At 43.1% G+C, this 17,241-nt stretch overlaps 1 protein-coding gene across 5 annotated transcripts in view; it reads left to right on the top strand.

The window, feature by feature from the left end:
- Positions 1-15,466, top strand: part of LOC111233206 (chromodomain-helicase-DNA-binding protein 4-like) — a 29,751-nt gene extending 14,285 nt beyond the window's left edge. For all 5 annotated transcript variants that reach the window (XM_022760967.1, XM_022760970.1, XM_022760971.1 and 2 more), the window contains 31 exons: positions 678-881; positions 1,024-1,232; positions 1,840-1,971; positions 2,084-2,183; positions 2,798-2,989; positions 4,724-4,924; positions 5,042-5,179; positions 5,436-5,557; positions 5,952-6,125; positions 6,229-6,370; positions 6,618-6,749; positions 6,944-7,061; positions 7,257-7,381; positions 7,509-7,601; positions 7,832-7,970; positions 8,091-8,260; positions 8,349-8,526; positions 9,868-9,957; positions 10,327-10,418; positions 10,560-10,693; positions 11,001-11,145; positions 11,639-11,792; positions 11,946-12,055; positions 12,153-12,408; positions 12,947-13,012; positions 13,198-13,446; positions 13,549-13,657; positions 13,781-13,913; positions 14,019-14,214; positions 14,632-14,807; positions 15,148-15,466. In XM_022760967.1, coding sequence (XP_022616688.1) covers positions 678-881; positions 1,024-1,232; positions 1,840-1,971; positions 2,084-2,183; positions 2,798-2,989; positions 4,724-4,924; positions 5,042-5,179; positions 5,436-5,557; positions 5,952-6,125; positions 6,229-6,370; positions 6,618-6,749; positions 6,944-7,061; positions 7,257-7,381; positions 7,509-7,601; positions 7,832-7,970; positions 8,091-8,260; positions 8,349-8,526; positions 9,868-9,957; positions 10,327-10,418; positions 10,560-10,693; positions 11,001-11,145; positions 11,639-11,792; positions 11,946-12,055; positions 12,153-12,408; positions 12,947-13,012; positions 13,198-13,446; positions 13,549-13,657; positions 13,781-13,913; positions 14,019-14,214; positions 14,632-14,807; positions 15,148-15,162 — 4,494 coding nt within the window. In that variant the 3' untranslated portion in view covers positions 15,163-15,466. The remainder of the gene's footprint in view (positions 1-677; positions 882-1,023; positions 1,233-1,839; positions 1,972-2,083; positions 2,184-2,797; positions 2,990-4,723; positions 4,925-5,041; positions 5,180-5,435; positions 5,558-5,951; positions 6,126-6,228; positions 6,371-6,617; positions 6,750-6,943; positions 7,062-7,256; positions 7,382-7,508; positions 7,602-7,831; positions 7,971-8,090; positions 8,261-8,348; positions 8,527-9,867; positions 9,958-10,326; positions 10,419-10,559; positions 10,694-11,000; positions 11,146-11,638; positions 11,793-11,945; positions 12,056-12,152; positions 12,409-12,946; positions 13,013-13,197; positions 13,447-13,548; positions 13,658-13,780; positions 13,914-14,018; positions 14,215-14,631; positions 14,808-15,147) is intronic.
- Positions 15,467-17,241: the final 1,775 nt, after the last annotated feature.

Here is a 17,241-nt window from a genome sequence, read left to right on the forward strand (position 1 = left end):
TTTTACCACAATTAATCGCTTCAGTTATTTGTCATTTGTCAAAGCAAAGCTTTTTTTGGTGCCAATTTTCTAATGTGTTTTGCTGATTTCTTTTTTTTATTTCTTTTTTTTTCTTTTTTTTTTATTGTTTTTTATAATTGTAGATTGATGTCTCTGGGTTTTGGATTGTTGTTTAGATGAAGATACCTGAAGGCATCACCTTGGCCTCTGGGGCAGTATCATGAGCATTTTCACATTTAATTGAGAAAATAATCAGAAGATTAATCAACGATGGAAAAAACCTGTCACTTGTGGTCCTGGTTCATTATCTGATAATCTGAAAGTATCCCCTCAATTAATCATTTAATCTAATGAAGAAACAGTAAAAGAGTTCATCAGTTTCCAAGTGACTTCTTCATTCGTCTTTAGTTTGAGTTCTGGACTCTAATGGACAAAACTAATCAAAGATATTCAATAATAATGTTTGGAATAAAGTTTATCAAAAATTTAGTTCTGACTTTGATTTGCAATCAAAGTTTTTTTTGTTTTTTTTTTTTCATCATTCTGAATCTCTGATGTGTCACACACATTATCTGATCGTCTTTGATTAAATAAATTAAACTGAAGTAGGTTTTTAGAAAATATGGAGTAAGAAGAAAAAAATGAACAATCAGTAACTTTTGCTTTTCCTGTTCCAGTGTCCCCCCATGAAGGGGAAGGTCCAAAAGATCCTGACTTGGAGGTGGGGTGACCCCCCTCCTCCCACACCAGTCCCTCGCCCTCCAGACCTTCCGGCAGATGCCCCCGACCCCGCCCCGCTGGCAGGGCGGCCGGAGAGGGAGTTCTTTGCCAAATGGTCCAACATGTCATACTGGCACTGCTCCTGGGTCACAGAGCTCCAGGTGTGTGATCAATACATACACACACATACATATAAATATATATAAATATATATACACACACCCACACATACTGTATACTGTATCTGATCCTGTTTTATATATGAAGGATTGTCAATTTTCTCTCTGTTTCTACCCCCACCAGCTGGAGCTCCATTGCCAGGTGATGTTCAGGAACTACCAGAGAAAGAACGACATGGACGAGCCGCCACCCATCGACTTCGGCGACGGAGAGGAGGACAAGAGCGTTAAGAGGAAGAACAAGGACCCCATGTATGCACAGCTGGAGGAGAAATACCTCCGCTTTGGAATCAAGATGGAGTGGCTGATGATCTACCGCATCCTCAACCACAGGTCAGCACACACACTCACACACGCACACACACAGTGAGACAGACGAGCTGGGATGCTTCAGCTTTACTTGTTAAGAGATAAGTTTCTTTATTAACCTACTTTGTTTAAAAAAATCACATAACTTTGGCTACACTTATATAAAACCTTTTTTATTTTGCTGATAATAAACAGCCCTGTCAAAAATAACAGACCTTCAGTATTTTTATGAGAATAAAATGTCTCATCTCAAAGGTTGTTGTTAACTTTTTGTCTTAATTACTTCTTTTGAGAAGGTGCACCAGTCAGTCTCATTTATTATCATCATTTATTATTTATTTAATATGATTTTTTTTTTTTTTTTTCCTGCCCAGAATTTACCAGCACTCTTAACCATAAGTGGCTATTTTTTTTTTTTTTTTATGGTTTTCTTTCCCATGAATCCCATCTTTGATTAAGTTAATTATGTTGCATTTAATAAACATGACACATGAATGCAGAACTTCTCAGAACACTACAAATGTTCCACTGGGAAGTCTCAATATTTTACTCCTCTGGAGTAAATAATCATGAAACACATGAAAACAAGTCAAATCAAAGTGACATTTTTCTTCTCTGCTGTGTTTTCCAGTGTGGACAGGAAGCATAACGTCCACTACCTGATCAAGTGGAGAGAGCTGGCATACGACCAGGCCACCTGGGAGGCCGAGGACATGGACGTACCTGAGTTTGAGCCGTACAAAGTGCAGTACTGGCACCACAGGTGAGACACAGTCGCAACAACGCTCTCAGATTGCAGTGTAATGCAGACACACATGTACATGCAATCTCAAGCAACGCACACTGCTTTCCCTAACTGTGTGCGTTCGCTCCAGAGAGCTGATGATGGGAGAGGAGGGGAGACCCGGGAAGAAGATGAAGATGAAAGGAAGGGCAAAGCGGCCGGACAGGCCTCCGGAGAACCCCGTCATAGATGTAAGTCCAGACTATGGATTCTTCATATTGGTATGAAATTTGAATATGAGTCTGAAGTCATCAGCAGCTGTAACTTTGTGACGGTATTGAAACTCTTGACCATTTATGAAGGATATTTGCGCTTCAGTATTCAGCCCAGAACTGGATTTTCCAGGGTAGACCATCCTGTGAAAGAGTTTTAGAGCTCGATGAGACATTTAACAATCTTTATTAAACCAGACCTAAGGACATGCCTGTTGGATTTTCATACTTTAAATGATTTCCCACGTCTTCCCATGTCTCCCACAACACATGTCCAGTGACAGTTTATTCATTTACATAACGATTACACTGAGACATTTAATTGAAATAAATTTTAACTGCAGATTTTACTGACTGAGACAGAAAAGAATCATCAGTATATGAATCAACCACGTGATTTATTTTTTTTTTTTTTCAGTTTTTTCATCTTTTTTTTTTAATTTGTGGGTGTGAAGATTTGCAACGAGTTACATCGACTTTCATTCAAGATTTTGAGGTTTCTCCCCCCCCCCCCCCCCCTAAAAGGTGATCTTACTTCATTTAGACCTCTGACTGTTCTTTGTTTATAAATCTGTCGTGGTGTCTGTCCTCAGCCGACCATAAAGTTTGAGCGTCAGCCGGAATACCTGGACAGCACGGGCGGGACGCTGCACCCCTACCAGCTGGAGGGGCTGAACTGGCTGCGGTTCTCCTGGGCTCAGGGCACAGACACCATCCTGGCCGACGAGATGGGTCTGGGAAAAACGGTCCAGACCGCCGTCTTCCTCTACTCGCTGTATAAGGAGGTGGGTGCCTGTGACATGCTGGGTTGCGTTTGCCTGCTGTAAAGATGTGTTACACTCCCTCTGGGGCCACACACACTGACACTGTACACACTGGATTTCTGGTCAAATTGTTTGGATATACTGTTCTCTGGGTTCCCACGGCCCCTTGATGTCCTTGGAAGTTTGTGAATTTGAGGGTGGAAAAAAAATCAAGGTGTTGAAATAATAAATGAATATGCGTCATTGAAAGTGCTTGAATTTGTATATTCTGTGCAAAAATAGGGATTAGTTGTTTTTTTTACTTGAGATTAGTAAATAGACTAAGCACTGGTGTCTGCATGTGTGAAGAGACCACATAGTCTGCCCTTAGTGTAACACAGCAGAGTCAAGCCTCCCTCCTTTTGCTTGTTGTCACTGATCTTCTGTAAAGCTGCTAGTTCTCATTATACAAAATCTTAATGTTGTAGCAGTAACTAACCTTGATTTATGTCTGAAACTGTTGTCGGGTCCTTGAATTTGAGGGACTTGGAAAGTCTTTTAAAAAGTCCTTGATGTTAAGAAAATGTGGGAACCCTTTGTTTTCAGCTGGTTTGTTTGTAACATGAGTTCAGCTCATAAAGTAGAAGTAAGTTTTGATTTGAAGTTTTTATTTCATATTTAGTTTAAGAGCACTCGTCTGTCACATGGAGGCTGTTTATAAGTAGCTGTCATCCTATTGGCCAGGGACCATCCGGCCATTTTGTGTAAGTCAGGTGAAATCTGACGACATTAAGTTGGATCTCAAACAGTAAACACTCAGACAATGATCATGTGTGCGGCTGCTGCCACCTAAGGGTGGGAGGCCAGAATACACTTCCTGTCAGAGCACCAGGCGATTGATTCACAGTGAATTTACCTTCACCTGTCTCTGTCATGATATTTGCTTTGTATATATTTTTTAAATGTAATTAACTGGGGTGATGTTGCCTTACAAAATACTCTATTACATTAATGAATTTAAATTTAGAGGGAAAACAATGAGTGAGTTTCACCAGTTTGTTGATTTGATCGACCATCAGTTAAGTCATCTGTGTGTCCTCTGTAACAGTACATGTATGGTTGGACAAAAGAAGCAATTTGAACTTGTCATATTTATTTTTGTAGACCATTCATCAATCAATTATCAGTAATCCAGATTACCTCAATTGATAATGCAAATCAATTGTTAGTTTTAGTCACAGTTAAAATTAAAACCTAAAAGTTTCTTTTCACCCTTTATTTTCACAAGAATCTGTCTTAAGACATAAATGAGCAATTATGTCAAGTAGTTTTTGGTACAATAAAGTTTTTTATCACCATCAGCCTTTTCAAAAGTAGGTGTCACTTTGGTCAAAGGACTAATATCTTATTTTGAATTGCAAATGTCCCAATACTGAACGTGATTGTAAGTTTATTTTTTTTTATTTCTTCCTGAAGTTCTGCTCGGCATCAGTTTGAAAGAGAAGAAACGAGCACAGAGCTGGTTTCTCTCTTTCTTTTTGTGTTGAGTCGTGTTTTTTGAACAAAGTCTTCCGTGGATCAATATTTTGTTGTGGAGTCTGCGGCAGCTGCAAACTGACAGATCACAGAACTAACAAAGACCTGAATGTACAGACGTGTGACTCGGGCATCACTACAAACAGAAACTTTGGGTGTCAAACATCCAGTTTACTGATTAAAACACACGACCGTTGTTCTGTACAGCATGTCGAGCTGACTTCCTGTCTCCCCCTCCAGGGCCACTCCAAGGGGCCGTTCCTGGTCAGCGCCCCGCTTTCCACCATCATCAACTGGGAGCGAGAGTTTGAGATGTGGGCGCCCGACATGTACGTCGTGACCTACATCGGAGACAAAGACAGCAGAGCCGTCATCAGGGAGAACGAGTTCTCCTTCGAGGACAACGCCATCCGAGGAGGGAAGAAGGCGTCCAGGATGAAGGTGAGTGGAGAAGGTGGAGAACGAAGACGGGGAGGAAGATAAATGCTGGGTAAATCAGCTTGGAATTGGCTCAAAACTCTCAGTTTTATCATCTATTGTGTCGATTTCCTCCAACAGAAAGACTCGTCGATCAAGTTCCACGTCCTGCTGACGTCCTACGAGCTGATCACCATCGACATGGCCATCCTGGGCTCCATAGACTGGGCCTGCCTGGTGGTGGACGAGGCCCACAGGCTGAAGAACAACCAGTCCAAGGTACAGACACAGTTTCTTTAATGCTCTGGGTTTATTTTTCTTCAACATTCAATACAAGAGAATAAAGAGCTCAAACTCCAGAATACAGCGAGTTGTAACTGCTGCAGCACGTTTCCATTTCCAAGTTTTACTTCTGTAATTTATATAATTTTTAAATTCTTTCATCCCAGCCTGTGCCGGCAGCTGTGACTGCAGTTTCGCTCGGTCTGAAACTGTTGTAGACGTTGTAACACGTTGTTTGTTTCCTCTGCTTCAGTTTTTCCGGGTGTTGAACAGCTACCCTCTGCAGCACAAACTGCTGCTGACTGGAACTCCTCTGCAGAACAACCTGGAGGAGCTTTTCCACCTGCTCAACTTCCTCACACCTGAGCGGTTCAGGTAGGCTCCGGGTTCTGTTGCATGAATTATTCCTTTACGCCCTTTACTACAGTGAGGATTTCTGGGCCTTTTCCCTTTGCCACAAGGCCGTGAAGCCTGGGAGTTAGTTAGGGTTTTTGCATTTAGCAAAATATTACCAGAATTTGTTTTACGGTTTGAAAGTCATTAAATCATAATAAAGGCTAATAGATTTATTTATTTGCATCAGGGGGGGAAGTGAATTATAGTCATTGTAATTCACAAAGATTGCTCCTTTGATGCTTTTCCACAAGAATCACAAGCTTCATGATGCTGAAATGAATGCAACGTTAAAAGTGGATGAAGAACTTGTGCGCAGCCACGTATTACAGCTGACTTCTCGACTGTAAACTGACATCTCCCTCTCTGTCGGCAGTAACCTGGAAGGCTTCCTGGAGGAGTTTGCCGACATCGCCAAGGAGGACCAGATCAAGAAGCTGCACGACATGCTGGGTCCGCACATGCTCAGGAGGCTGAAGGCCGACGTCTTCAAGCACATGCCCTCCAAGACCGAGCTCATTGTCAGAGTGGAGCTCAGCCCCCTGCAGAAGTGAGTCAGGGGGACGGAGCGAGGGGTTGCAGTGACCGGGGTCAAGTTTTTCAGATGGGATTGAGAATTATTTTACACATGGTGAATGTGTTAATGTCCACAGGAAGTACTACAAATTCATCCTGACGAAAAACTTTGAGGCCCTGAACACCAAAGGAGGAGGAAATCAGGTTTCTCTGCTCAACGTCGTCATGGACCTCAAGAAATGCTGCAACCACCCCTACCTCTTCCCCGGGGCTGCCATGGTACGGCCCAAACGTCAGCGAGCTTGACGGGATATGTTTATTTTAAATTTCATTTCTATGCAAAGACTGTCAGGATGTCAGGTTTTTTTTTTTTGTTGTTTTTGTTTTGTTTTTTTTTTACATGAGGGATATTCGTTGTTTTAGGAAGCATTACGTTTTAAAATGTCACTGCTTTTTGAATCCACCCTGAGCCAAACCTTCTCTGCAGACATGTCAGAGTTAATGTTTGACTGGTTACTCGTAACAGGAAGCTCCAAAGATGCCTAACGGGATGTACGAAGGCCAAGCTCTGACAAAGGCTGCTGGGAAACTGCTGTTACTGCAGAAGATGATGAGGAAGCTGAAGGAGGGAGGACACAGAGTGCTCGTCTTCTCTCAGGTAAGACCTCAGAGAGACGGCGATGTTCTATAGTCTTGACTCCAAAACACCGAAAGCAAAAGGCTTTATAGAGGAAAGAGGAAATGCAAATTACAAACGCCTTTTGAGTCTTTCCAGTTGCAACCGCAAGAAGAATCTCAACTAAAAATCTCATCATTTCCTAACGAACCACCTCCTCTGTGTTTTTGCTACAGATGACCAAGATGCTGGACCTGCTGGAGGACTTCCTGGAGAACGAGGGCTACAAGTACGAGAGGATTGACGGAGGAATCACAGGAGGGATGAGACAGGAAGCTATCGATCGCTTCAACGGTGAGTCTGGGAGCATAAACACAAACTTTACCTTTTTTTATTAGTTTTCTTAATTGACTCTGGCCTTCACCAACCTTCATGTAAATTAAAACCATAACTCTTCTAAATTGTCTACAAAACTTTGTTGGATGGAAGCTGGTAGTTGAAACATGCTTGTAGAAAATGCATGAATTCATCTTCTCTCCTTCCCCTCAGCTCCTGGTGCTCAGCAGTTTGCCTTCCTCCTGTCAACGAGGGCCGGAGGTCTGGGCATCAACTTGGCCACGGCCGACACCGTCATCATCTACGACTCAGACTGGAACCCTCACAACGACGTCCAGGTACAGGATGAGTGCTGCTACTCCGTCCTTTTATCACGTGTTTAAAAAGTAGAAGCACTTTACTTATCTTTTGTGGATGTCAGGTGTCCCTCCTCCTCCTCCTCCTCCTCCTCCTCCTCGTGACCAGGCCTTCAGCAGAGCTCATCGTATCGGTCAGAACAGGAAGGTGATGATCTACCGCTTCGTTACCAAGGCCTCTGTGGAGGAGAGGATTACTCAGGTAAACAGGACGAGTTCAATACACAAAATCAGTGATTCAACACTTGTAACGTCTCATTTTGTCTGTAAGCAGCCAGCAAGAATGAACCTTTTTGAGACCTTATATTTTACATTTTGCCATTTTACTGCAAGACTGGGACATCCAAGAACATCCAACCATCCGTGGAAAAGCGTGTTACACTTCTAATTTTCTGACCAGCCATATTAACAAATTGTCCTCTGTGTTGTCAGGTTGCCAAGAAGAAGATGATGCTGACTCACCTGGTGGTCCGACCCGGTCTCGGATCCAAGACGGGCTCCATGTCCAAACAAGAACTGGACGACATCCTCAAGTTTGGAACAGAGCAGCTGTTCAAGGACGAGGGAGAAGGTGAGGATGGAATTTTTTTTTTTTTTTTAAATGCAGATCTGCTGATAGAGATTTATCTGTTTTTTATGAAGACGTTTGAGAAGTGTGGTATTTGAACTGATGACTGGGTGTCTTCTTCAGGTGAGAACAAGGAGGAGGACAGCAGCATCATTCACTACGACGACAAGGCCATCGACCGCCTGCTGGACAGAAACCAGGACGCCACAGACGACACGGAGCTGCAGAGCATGAACGAGTACCTGAGCTCCTTCAAGGTGGCTCAGTATGTGGTCAAAGACGAGGAGGAGGAGGTGAGCGCCTGCAGCTGCTGCGAAGGGGAGGAGGTTTTGGCTGTAGTGAAGATCACATCTAACCTCTTTTTTATTCCCCGTCGCTCAGGAGGAGGAGGTGCAGCGGGAGATCATCAAGCAGGAGGAGAGCGTGGATCCAGACTACTGGGAGAAGCTGCTGCGTCACCACTACGAGCAGCAGCAGGAGGATCTGGCCCGCAACCTGGGCAAAGGCAAACGTATCCGCAAGCAGGTCAACTACAACGACGGCTCACAAGAAGACAGAGGTAGGAGGAGCGGAGAGGGAGAATCGCCTGTTTATCAGCAGTAACAATCAGAAGTTTTGTTTTTAAAATGAACTGAAAATGCTTCGTCACGAGTGTTCAGGACGCTTAGAGTTTAGCCACCTTAGTTATCCGACAAGTGAACAACCAACCGGATTTTCGTGGTAGGTGTTCACGTGCATTTTTTCTAAACTTCGTACAAACCGTGCAACATCAGGCTGCACCTCGGCTGAGCGTTGTTTTCAAATTTTAAATTCCAGTGCTGATACAATACACGTTTTAGTACAATGCTACGAGACACATTTATCTATGAAAAACTTTTTTTATTGACCTAATTGAGCAGAACTTTTTAATCTTCTTAGTCTTTACTGTCTGAAAACACAGACAGCTTCACAAGAACTCCATAAATAAAACAGAGCACCAGGCCTTCAGCACCGGCGTTCAGTTCTTGCAGAGTTGTCAATACTCTGAGTTAATGGGTCAGTAGTTTAATAGAATAGGTTTGATACCTGGTCTCAGTTGCACCACAGGAGGTAAAAATAGTCGACTTTCCGTTTAAAGGTGTGAGATAAAGAGTTTTCCTCTCAGCAGTGTTGACGTCAGCTCTCCCTCCTGATAATGTAATAAATAGTCTCAGAGAGGTTTCATGTATTCGTAGGTTATGATCTTATCATTTGTGACGATCGGTGATCTGTTTATTGGTGAATCCTTAGTTACAGTGAAAGAACGATCGAATCATTATAATAAACTGATTTTCTAAGGAGAGAGAAAGAAGGGAACAGACGTACTTGATTTTGAATTTCACAACTTTTTCTGTATTTTTCTTTTTGTGGAATATTCATCTCATGCACATTTGTACATATTCACATTTTTGTTGCTCTGTGCAGAACAAGAACACAACACAGTGATCTTTGGTCACACTAAACTAGTCACATTATCAGTTATATATCAACTACATGTGCCAGGTCAGAGTCAGCTTCTCTGGTCAAGTATGTTCTCACACACACACACACACACACACACACACAAGGACTTTGACTGGTTTAATAATAACCAATAATAAAGCTACATGAATGCACAAATTGTCAGACTACATTACTCATAACGTGCTGCACAAAACTGATGCCCCACACACACACACACACACACACACACACTCTGCAGGTTACATAATAAGACTTTGTGTGTGTGTGTGTGAGGACGATTCATGACACCGCAGATCTGTTCACACAAGAACATTCATCAACACACACAGCTTCATGGGAGTAATTCAGTTGTCATGTTAAAGTCTCATTGAACTGCGGATTTAAAAACCTTTCTATATTTTTTTTTTCTATCTTGCAGCTGATTGGCAGGATGACCAGTCTGATGGCCAATCAGATTACTCTGTGGCGTCTGAGGAGGGAGACGAGGACTTTGACGAGCGAACAGAAGGTAAGAACCAGTATTCATGTTTGTCCATAGGGCATTGAACAGTACTGGTGTCGGTGCTGGTGATTAAAACGTGTCGCGGAAGTCTCCGGTTTTAATGAATAAAATATAAATGAATGTCTGCAGCAGAGGTTTAATCAGCAGCCTCTGATTTCATTAAGTAGCGCCAGGCTTCCATCCAATTATTGGATGGAAAATTGTCTTTTGATACTAATAACAGAGAATAAACGGCAAATAAAATAAAGTTTCAGGTCCAGTAAAAGACAGAATTATCCACCTAAAATAAAAATGCAGAGTGATGCAGCTCACCCGCCTCGGTGCGGAGCGTCACCTCTGATCCGTGTAATCACCACAGCTTGTTCCTCTCCGCAGCCAACTCTCGCAGGCCGAACAGGAAGGGCCTGAGGAACGACAAAGACAAACCGCTGCCCCCCCTGCTGGCCAGGGTGGGAGGCAACATCGAGGTGAGCAGCTCAGCTCTGGTCTGGGACCATGTGGAATCTCTCTTTCACTGGTTATCCACAGCGTTTTTTTTTTATTAAACCTCAGCATAAAAATGTTTCCTGTACATGAAGTCTGATGTTTCATCCTCTGCTGTTTCCCAGGTTTTGGGTTTCAACTCCCGGCAGAGGAAGGCCTTCCTGAACGCAGTGATGCGTTATGGGATGCCTCCCCAGGACGCCTTCACCACCCAGTGGCTGGTCCGAGACCTGCGAGGGAAGTCTGAGAAAGAGTTCAAGTAAGAAATATGTGAATTTGTATTTATCGGGATCATATTTTAATATAGTTTATGTTTTTAAAACCACGATTAACAGTTAATCTTATCTTAAATTCATATCCAGAAATAAAATGATTATTAAAATTTCGAAATTCGTTTGATAATCCTGACCTCACGTTGCAGTTTACACATAACAGAACTTTTAGTCCCTACATATTTCAGCATCACTTTCTTTGTACTCAGGTCTTTTCCTCTCTCATCATGTCTCTCTCTCTCTCTCTCTCTCTCTCTCTCTCTCTCTCTCTCTCTCTCTCTCTCTCTCTCTCAGGGCCTATGTCTCTCTGTTCATGCGTCACCTCTGTGAACCCGGAGCCGACGGCGCCGAGACCTTCGCAGACGGCGTCCCCAGGGAAGGGTTGTCACGGCAACACGTCCTCACCCGTATCGGCGTCATGTCCCTCATTCGCAAAAAGGTAACGATTGTGTCACACGTGTTATACAGGAGTTCGTTTGGAGACAATGACGTCGTGTAGTGATGAAACACTCGGTGGATTTATCGATTAGTCAGAAAATGAATCTGATGCTAAGTTAATCATTGAGGTTTAAAAATTATTATTTATTTTATTATTAATCTTTATTTAGACGGGGAAATACATTGAGGCCGAGGTCTCATTTCTAAAGGCGCAGATGAATCAGAAGTTGCTGATTCCAGCTTTAATGTGATGATTTGCTGCTTTTCTCTGTTTCTTTTCATCGTAAATTGATTATCTTTGTGTTATCGACTGTTGTTCGGACAACAGTTTTAACTTTTTTCTGACAAAATCAGAAAATGATTGACAAAGACAATAGTCAATAATCGATCTTTTATGAAGGTGATCACTTCAGTTTGACGCTTTAAGATTGTTTTTGTATTTGCATTGATATGTCAAAAGGAGAGAAATCATCATATTCTCTTTATGTTTCCAGGTGCAGGAGTTTGAACATGTGAACGGTCAGTGGTCGATGCCGTGGATGGCCGAGCTGGAGGAGAACAAGAGGGCCGCAGCTCAGCCCGAATCCCCCGGGAAAACCCCGTCCACCGGGACCCCCGCCGACACACAGCCCAATACTCCTGCTCCAGGTAACACACACACACACACACACACAAGTTGCAGAGCATTACACAAACATTTCCAGCTGTTTACTGTAAATAAAAATGTCTTCTGGTAAAAATGTCCTCTAACAAAATGCATAAAAATCAATATATAATTCTTGAACCTGTTTATTTTTGTAGTTGATGACTCCTCAAAGAACGAGGAGGCAGCGAAGGACGGAGAGAAGGAGGTGAAGAAAGAGGTTGAGGCAGAAAAGAACGGCAAAGAGCCCGGAAAGGCCGCCAACGAGGTAAAGACGTGATTTGTTTGTATTCTTCAGAAATGGAAAGTAGAGAAGGAATTTCTTTATCGAGATGTGTCACAAAAATCCACCTCCCCCTCACCAGGTGATCGCCATCCCAGACGACGACGAGAAGAGTCCGCCGGCGGAGCAGGAGAAGAAGAAGAACGGCGAGGAGCCGATGGAGACGGACAAACCGAGCAACGGAGAGGCGGAGGGCGCGAAAGAGAAGGAAGGCGAGAAAGAAAAGGAGGGAGAGGGAGAGAAGAAGAGTCCGGAGGGTGGAGAGGAGACAAAGTCGCCGTCAGAGGAAGCAAAGACGGAGGGGTCAGAGGTCAAACCTGAGGACCCCGAGGTCAAAGGTAAACCTGGAAACTCGACCACCCTGTGTGTTTTCAGCACATAGATACAACATATATGAAAACAATGTACACAACACACAGAGGAAAGAACACTTGAGTTTATGTTCATGTTCTCGTTCCCACAAATAAAAACAGCTACAGCAGGGATCAAAACTGAACTTACTCCTCATGTAGATAAACCGACTTTTTACACTGATTAATCATTTCATAAGAAATGTTTGTGTCGTTTCTGTGTCTGCCTGAACGTTTACTTTGTAAAGCTTTCACATTATTTCCAGATTATACTTTCCCAACCTGGATGGATTCAGATCCTCTCAGCTGTAGTCGAATTTCATGATTAGAATGTGGAACATCAGAGCGCACTCCTGTAGTTTGAGCTAATTACTGACAGAAACGTTAGTTAAGTTGTTTTGTCTCATGATTGTAAAAATCATTTCGTGCTATTGTATCTTTTCTCATTTACCTTAAACGTCCCGTTTTGTTGCTGCTATTTCTTTATTTTCCCCTTATCTTAATGTTTTTGTTTCTTTCTTTGCAGCAGAAGAAAAGAAAGAAGAAAAGACAGAAAAGATGGACACCACTCCTCCTGCAGATGAAAAGAAAGGTACCAAAGCCTTTTTTTTTTTTTTTTTTTTTTTTTAAATCTCTCACACAGAAACAAACCGCAAAGTAAAGGTGATGAGATTTATTTTCTGGTGTCATATCATCCTCAGCAGATCTCTGCTGTCAGGTTTATACATGTCTGCTGTACAGTCATTTACCGTGTCTCCTCTCTCGCTCCTGCTGCAGAACTGAAGGAGGAGAAGGAGGCGCCAAAGCAGGAGGAGGCGACTAAACTGCAGAACGGAGACAGCGCCAAGGAGAGCGCCAAGGAGAGCGCCAAGGAAAGCACCAAGGAGAGCGCAGCATCAGCGGGCACCACCACCACCACCACCACCGCTGCTGCTGCTGCTGCTGCCACCACCGCTGCCGCCAGCGAGGAGAAGAAGAAAGCAAAGACCAGGTTCATGTTCAACATCGCTGATGGAGGATTCACAGGTACACACACACACACACACACACACACACACACACACACACACACACAGAGTGTAACGTCATGTTTTCATTTTGTCACTGACCTTCTCCTCTTTATTTCAGAGCTCCACTCTTTGTGGCAGAACGAGGAGCGCGCTGCCACAGTTACCAAGAAAACCAATGAGATCTGGCACCGTCGCCATGACTACTGGCTGCTGGCCGGCATCATACAGTATCCTTTTCCCACTTGAGTGACTGGCTTGAAGATCTAGATGGAGGGTGTAGCAGGGAATTGTTTGTCTTTGAATCTGTAGATCTATAGAGTAGTTGTTGCCCTTGACCGATACCTCCGCAGACACGGCTACGCCCGCTGGCAGGACATCCAGAACGACGTGAAGTTCGCCATCCTCAACGAGCCTTTTAAAGGGGAGATGAACCGAGGGAATTTCCTGGAGATCAAGAACAAGTTCCTCGCCAGAAGGTTCAAGGTACGAATCAAAAAGTATCCCAGATAACGGAGCCGCTCCGGTTTTAACGGCGGTCATGTGGTCGTGACTTTGTGCTAACGTGGAGCCTCGCTCTCCCTCCTCTAGTTGTTGGAGCAGGCGCTGGTGATCGAGGAGCAGCTGCGTCGCGCCGCCTACCTCAACATGTCGGAGGACCCCTCCCACCCCTCCATGGCCCTCAACACCCGCTTCAGTGAGGTGGAGTGTCTGGCCGAGTCCCACCAGCACCTCAGCAAAGAGTCCATGTCCGGGAACAAACCAGCCAACGCCGTCCTGCACAAAGGTAAAGATGGCGAAGGCTCCTTGTCGTCCATGTCCATGATCATTTAAATCTTCTGATGAATTGATCATTTTCTACTTTATGACTTTTATTTACTAGCTGCTGTTCGTTTATTACAACTTTTTAATCATTAATTAAATACTAATGTTTCTCCTTTAGTTTTTATGTCTTGCTAAATGTTTTGTAAAGAAGAAGAAAATAGCAAAAGTTATGTTTTATCACAACAGCTTCTGAGATCTGAATGTGAAAACCTGCAGCAGAGAGAAATGATTAATTAAAGGAAGGAAATAAAACTCTTCTGGGAAATAAAATAATCCTGAATTTAATATAAAGCATCATAAATCTGCTCTGAACTGTGCAAACACTCTACAGTGAGTGAGAGACTATAGTTCCTTATTGCCCTCTCTCTCTCTATGTTAGTGCTGAAGCAGCTGGAGGAGCTGCTGAGTGACATGAAGGCAGATGTCACCCGCCTCCCAGCAACCATCGCCCGGATACCGCCAGTTGCCGTGCGACTCCAGATGTCCGAGAGGAATATCCTGAGCCGGCTGGCGAGCCGAGGGCCCGAGACACAGACACAGGCACAGACACAACAGGTAACGCACACACACACACACACACACACACACACAGGGCGCAGCATGCAGGATATTAAAAGGTATAGTAAAAGTTTATTTATACAGTTGAATAGTAAATAAACAGACGACTTACAGGTCAAGCTTCAAGTCTGAGTCATCATTAATCACATTTCCTCATCACTAAGTTTCCCTGAATTTTTATTTCTTGTATATGAAGTTTAAGTGGTTCAGAAATGATGAAAAACAGACACAGTTCAGTTTCAGATGAAGCTTCAACAGCTTTGTTTCTTCTTTGTTGGATTGTTCAGAAAAGTTTAAAAGCAACAAGACGTTAACTTTTTCTCTGTTTGTTCCTCAGATGTCGCAGCAGTAGACTGAAACTCGGCTCTTTACCTCGAAAACCACCCCCTGCCTCACCTCGACATTCCTGATTGGTGCACAGCAGAATGACGGACAGCGCGCCCAAGCTTGAAACCACACCCAGTTCACTTCTCTTTCTCCCTGCCCCGCCCCCCCTCCCTCTCCCCAAACAGACTTTACAGAGTTTTTCTGGAGGATCCAATCCCTTCCCGACACCCACGTTTGAGGCTGTGGACAGAAAAGCTATTTTATTTTTTTTTTTCCTCCTTTTTTCAATTTCTGTATTAATATTATTGATATAATGTTATTATGATGGTTTTTTTTGGGACCTAAATAAAAAAAAAATGTAATAAAGAATTTGTTGGTTTGCTCAGTTGGGGGTAGGTGGGCTGTGGTCAAATACACATTGGAAGAAAAGTACAGGTTGATGCAGTTTTATTTTCAGATAAAGCCAGGCTTGTCAGTAGAAGTGAAACATGTTGGAGGACCCAAACCTCCATGAAACAGTGGTTTTGTGAAAGCGGAGTTTGTCTAATCGGTTACTTAAACCCTATAACTTTAATTTATTTATTAATTACGACTGAATTGTTCAATCGAAACTAAAATCTGGAGTTTGACCAAAACACCTTGGAGGTACCCTGTGGAGTTTTCAAAGCTCTAGTGTTTTCTGTTGTTTAGGGCGGCTGAGGCTCAGGAGGCAGAGCGAGTCGTCCACTAATCTGAAGGTCAGTGGTTCAATCCCCGGCTCCTCCGGTCCACATGTAGGGCAAGATCCTGAACCCCAAAACGTCCCCAATTTATCTCTGTGTGTGTTTGTCTTTATAAAAAGAGAAGAAAAAGGCACTGTATGATGTGAGTGAATGGGTGAATGTGGCTTGTTAGTGTAAAGTGCTTTGAATGGTCGATTAAGCGTGCTGCCGTTGTCGCGTTCTGTCTGAAAGCCCTACTGTCATTTTTGGTCACAGCAGGCGGCTGTTTTGAGAAATCACTGTAAAAAGCCACTGTCCACTTCCTGCAGGAGCAGCAGACAGACACAGTCAGAGAGCAGCTGGTGAACATAATGGAGCATTCAGCAGCTAAAGACTCAGATATTTCCCCCAGGAGCTGGTGGAGACCAAAAATAGAGCTAAAAGAGAGGGAACACTTGTGTATACTCCCCATACCTTAAGTTTTGAGATGGAGAAACTAACATAAAATGATCTTAACCATATTTTATTCTCTCCCAGCTTTAATTTAAACTGTAATATCTGACTCCATCATATAACATGTCAGTAAACATTAACATGTTTTTAAACACGTGTATAGGAACATTTGCAGGGTTTTTCTGATCAAAAAAAATTAGGGCACAAACACTTCACACATCTGTTGCAAACATTAATTTATTTGATCCTAGGAATCCCAGGCCATAATCAGAGTATCAGTGCCTCTCACTTTCACATGTCAAATAACATCCAGCAGGACTGAAGTAGCACTGATCCCGATTCCCACTAAATACAGTGGGTACAACACTCACCTTCAGTTTTAAATCTCTCTCTTCATAATATCTACAGTCTCGTGGCAAATAACCCACACTCCCCAACACTCAGAGGGTTTTCACTCAACCCTTTATACAGATGAACCACATTCAAGCAAAGTTGAGAACAAAGAAACAAGTTTCACATTCAAACCACAGAGAACACGAGTGGGGTTTGGTTCACGAGACGATACAAATGAAAACAGGACTGATGCAGCATCATAAACGTCACGGTGAGTAAAGAGGAGGCTGGACAGACAAACAGAGAAAAGACATGGAGACAGTTCCTGTGGTGTTTCAACAGGAAGTCGTCTTTGAACTCATCAGTAGCAGTTCCAATACTGACAGGCAGGGGGCAGCTTTCCTGTTAAATACTGTACGAGTACGACTCGGTCAGACAAGAGGCCGGAGAGGGAAACAACCAAAATCCATTAACCCAGGTTTTATAAGTGGATTAATATTAAAGTCTGATTATTGCAACCATCACCTTAAGACACACTATCTTACTAACTTTAATTACAGTAGCTTTCTTAACACTGATCATTTTTGGAAATTGTCAGATCATTCAGATCTTCACAT

Source organism: Seriola dumerili, unplaced genomic scaffold (assembly GCF_002260705.1).
Source record: "Seriola dumerili isolate Sdu_G_001 unplaced genomic scaffold, Sdu_1.0 BDQW01000381.1, whole genome shotgun sequence".
NCBI classification, from domain to species: domain Eukaryota; kingdom Metazoa; phylum Chordata; class Actinopteri; order Carangiformes; family Carangidae; genus Seriola; species Seriola dumerili.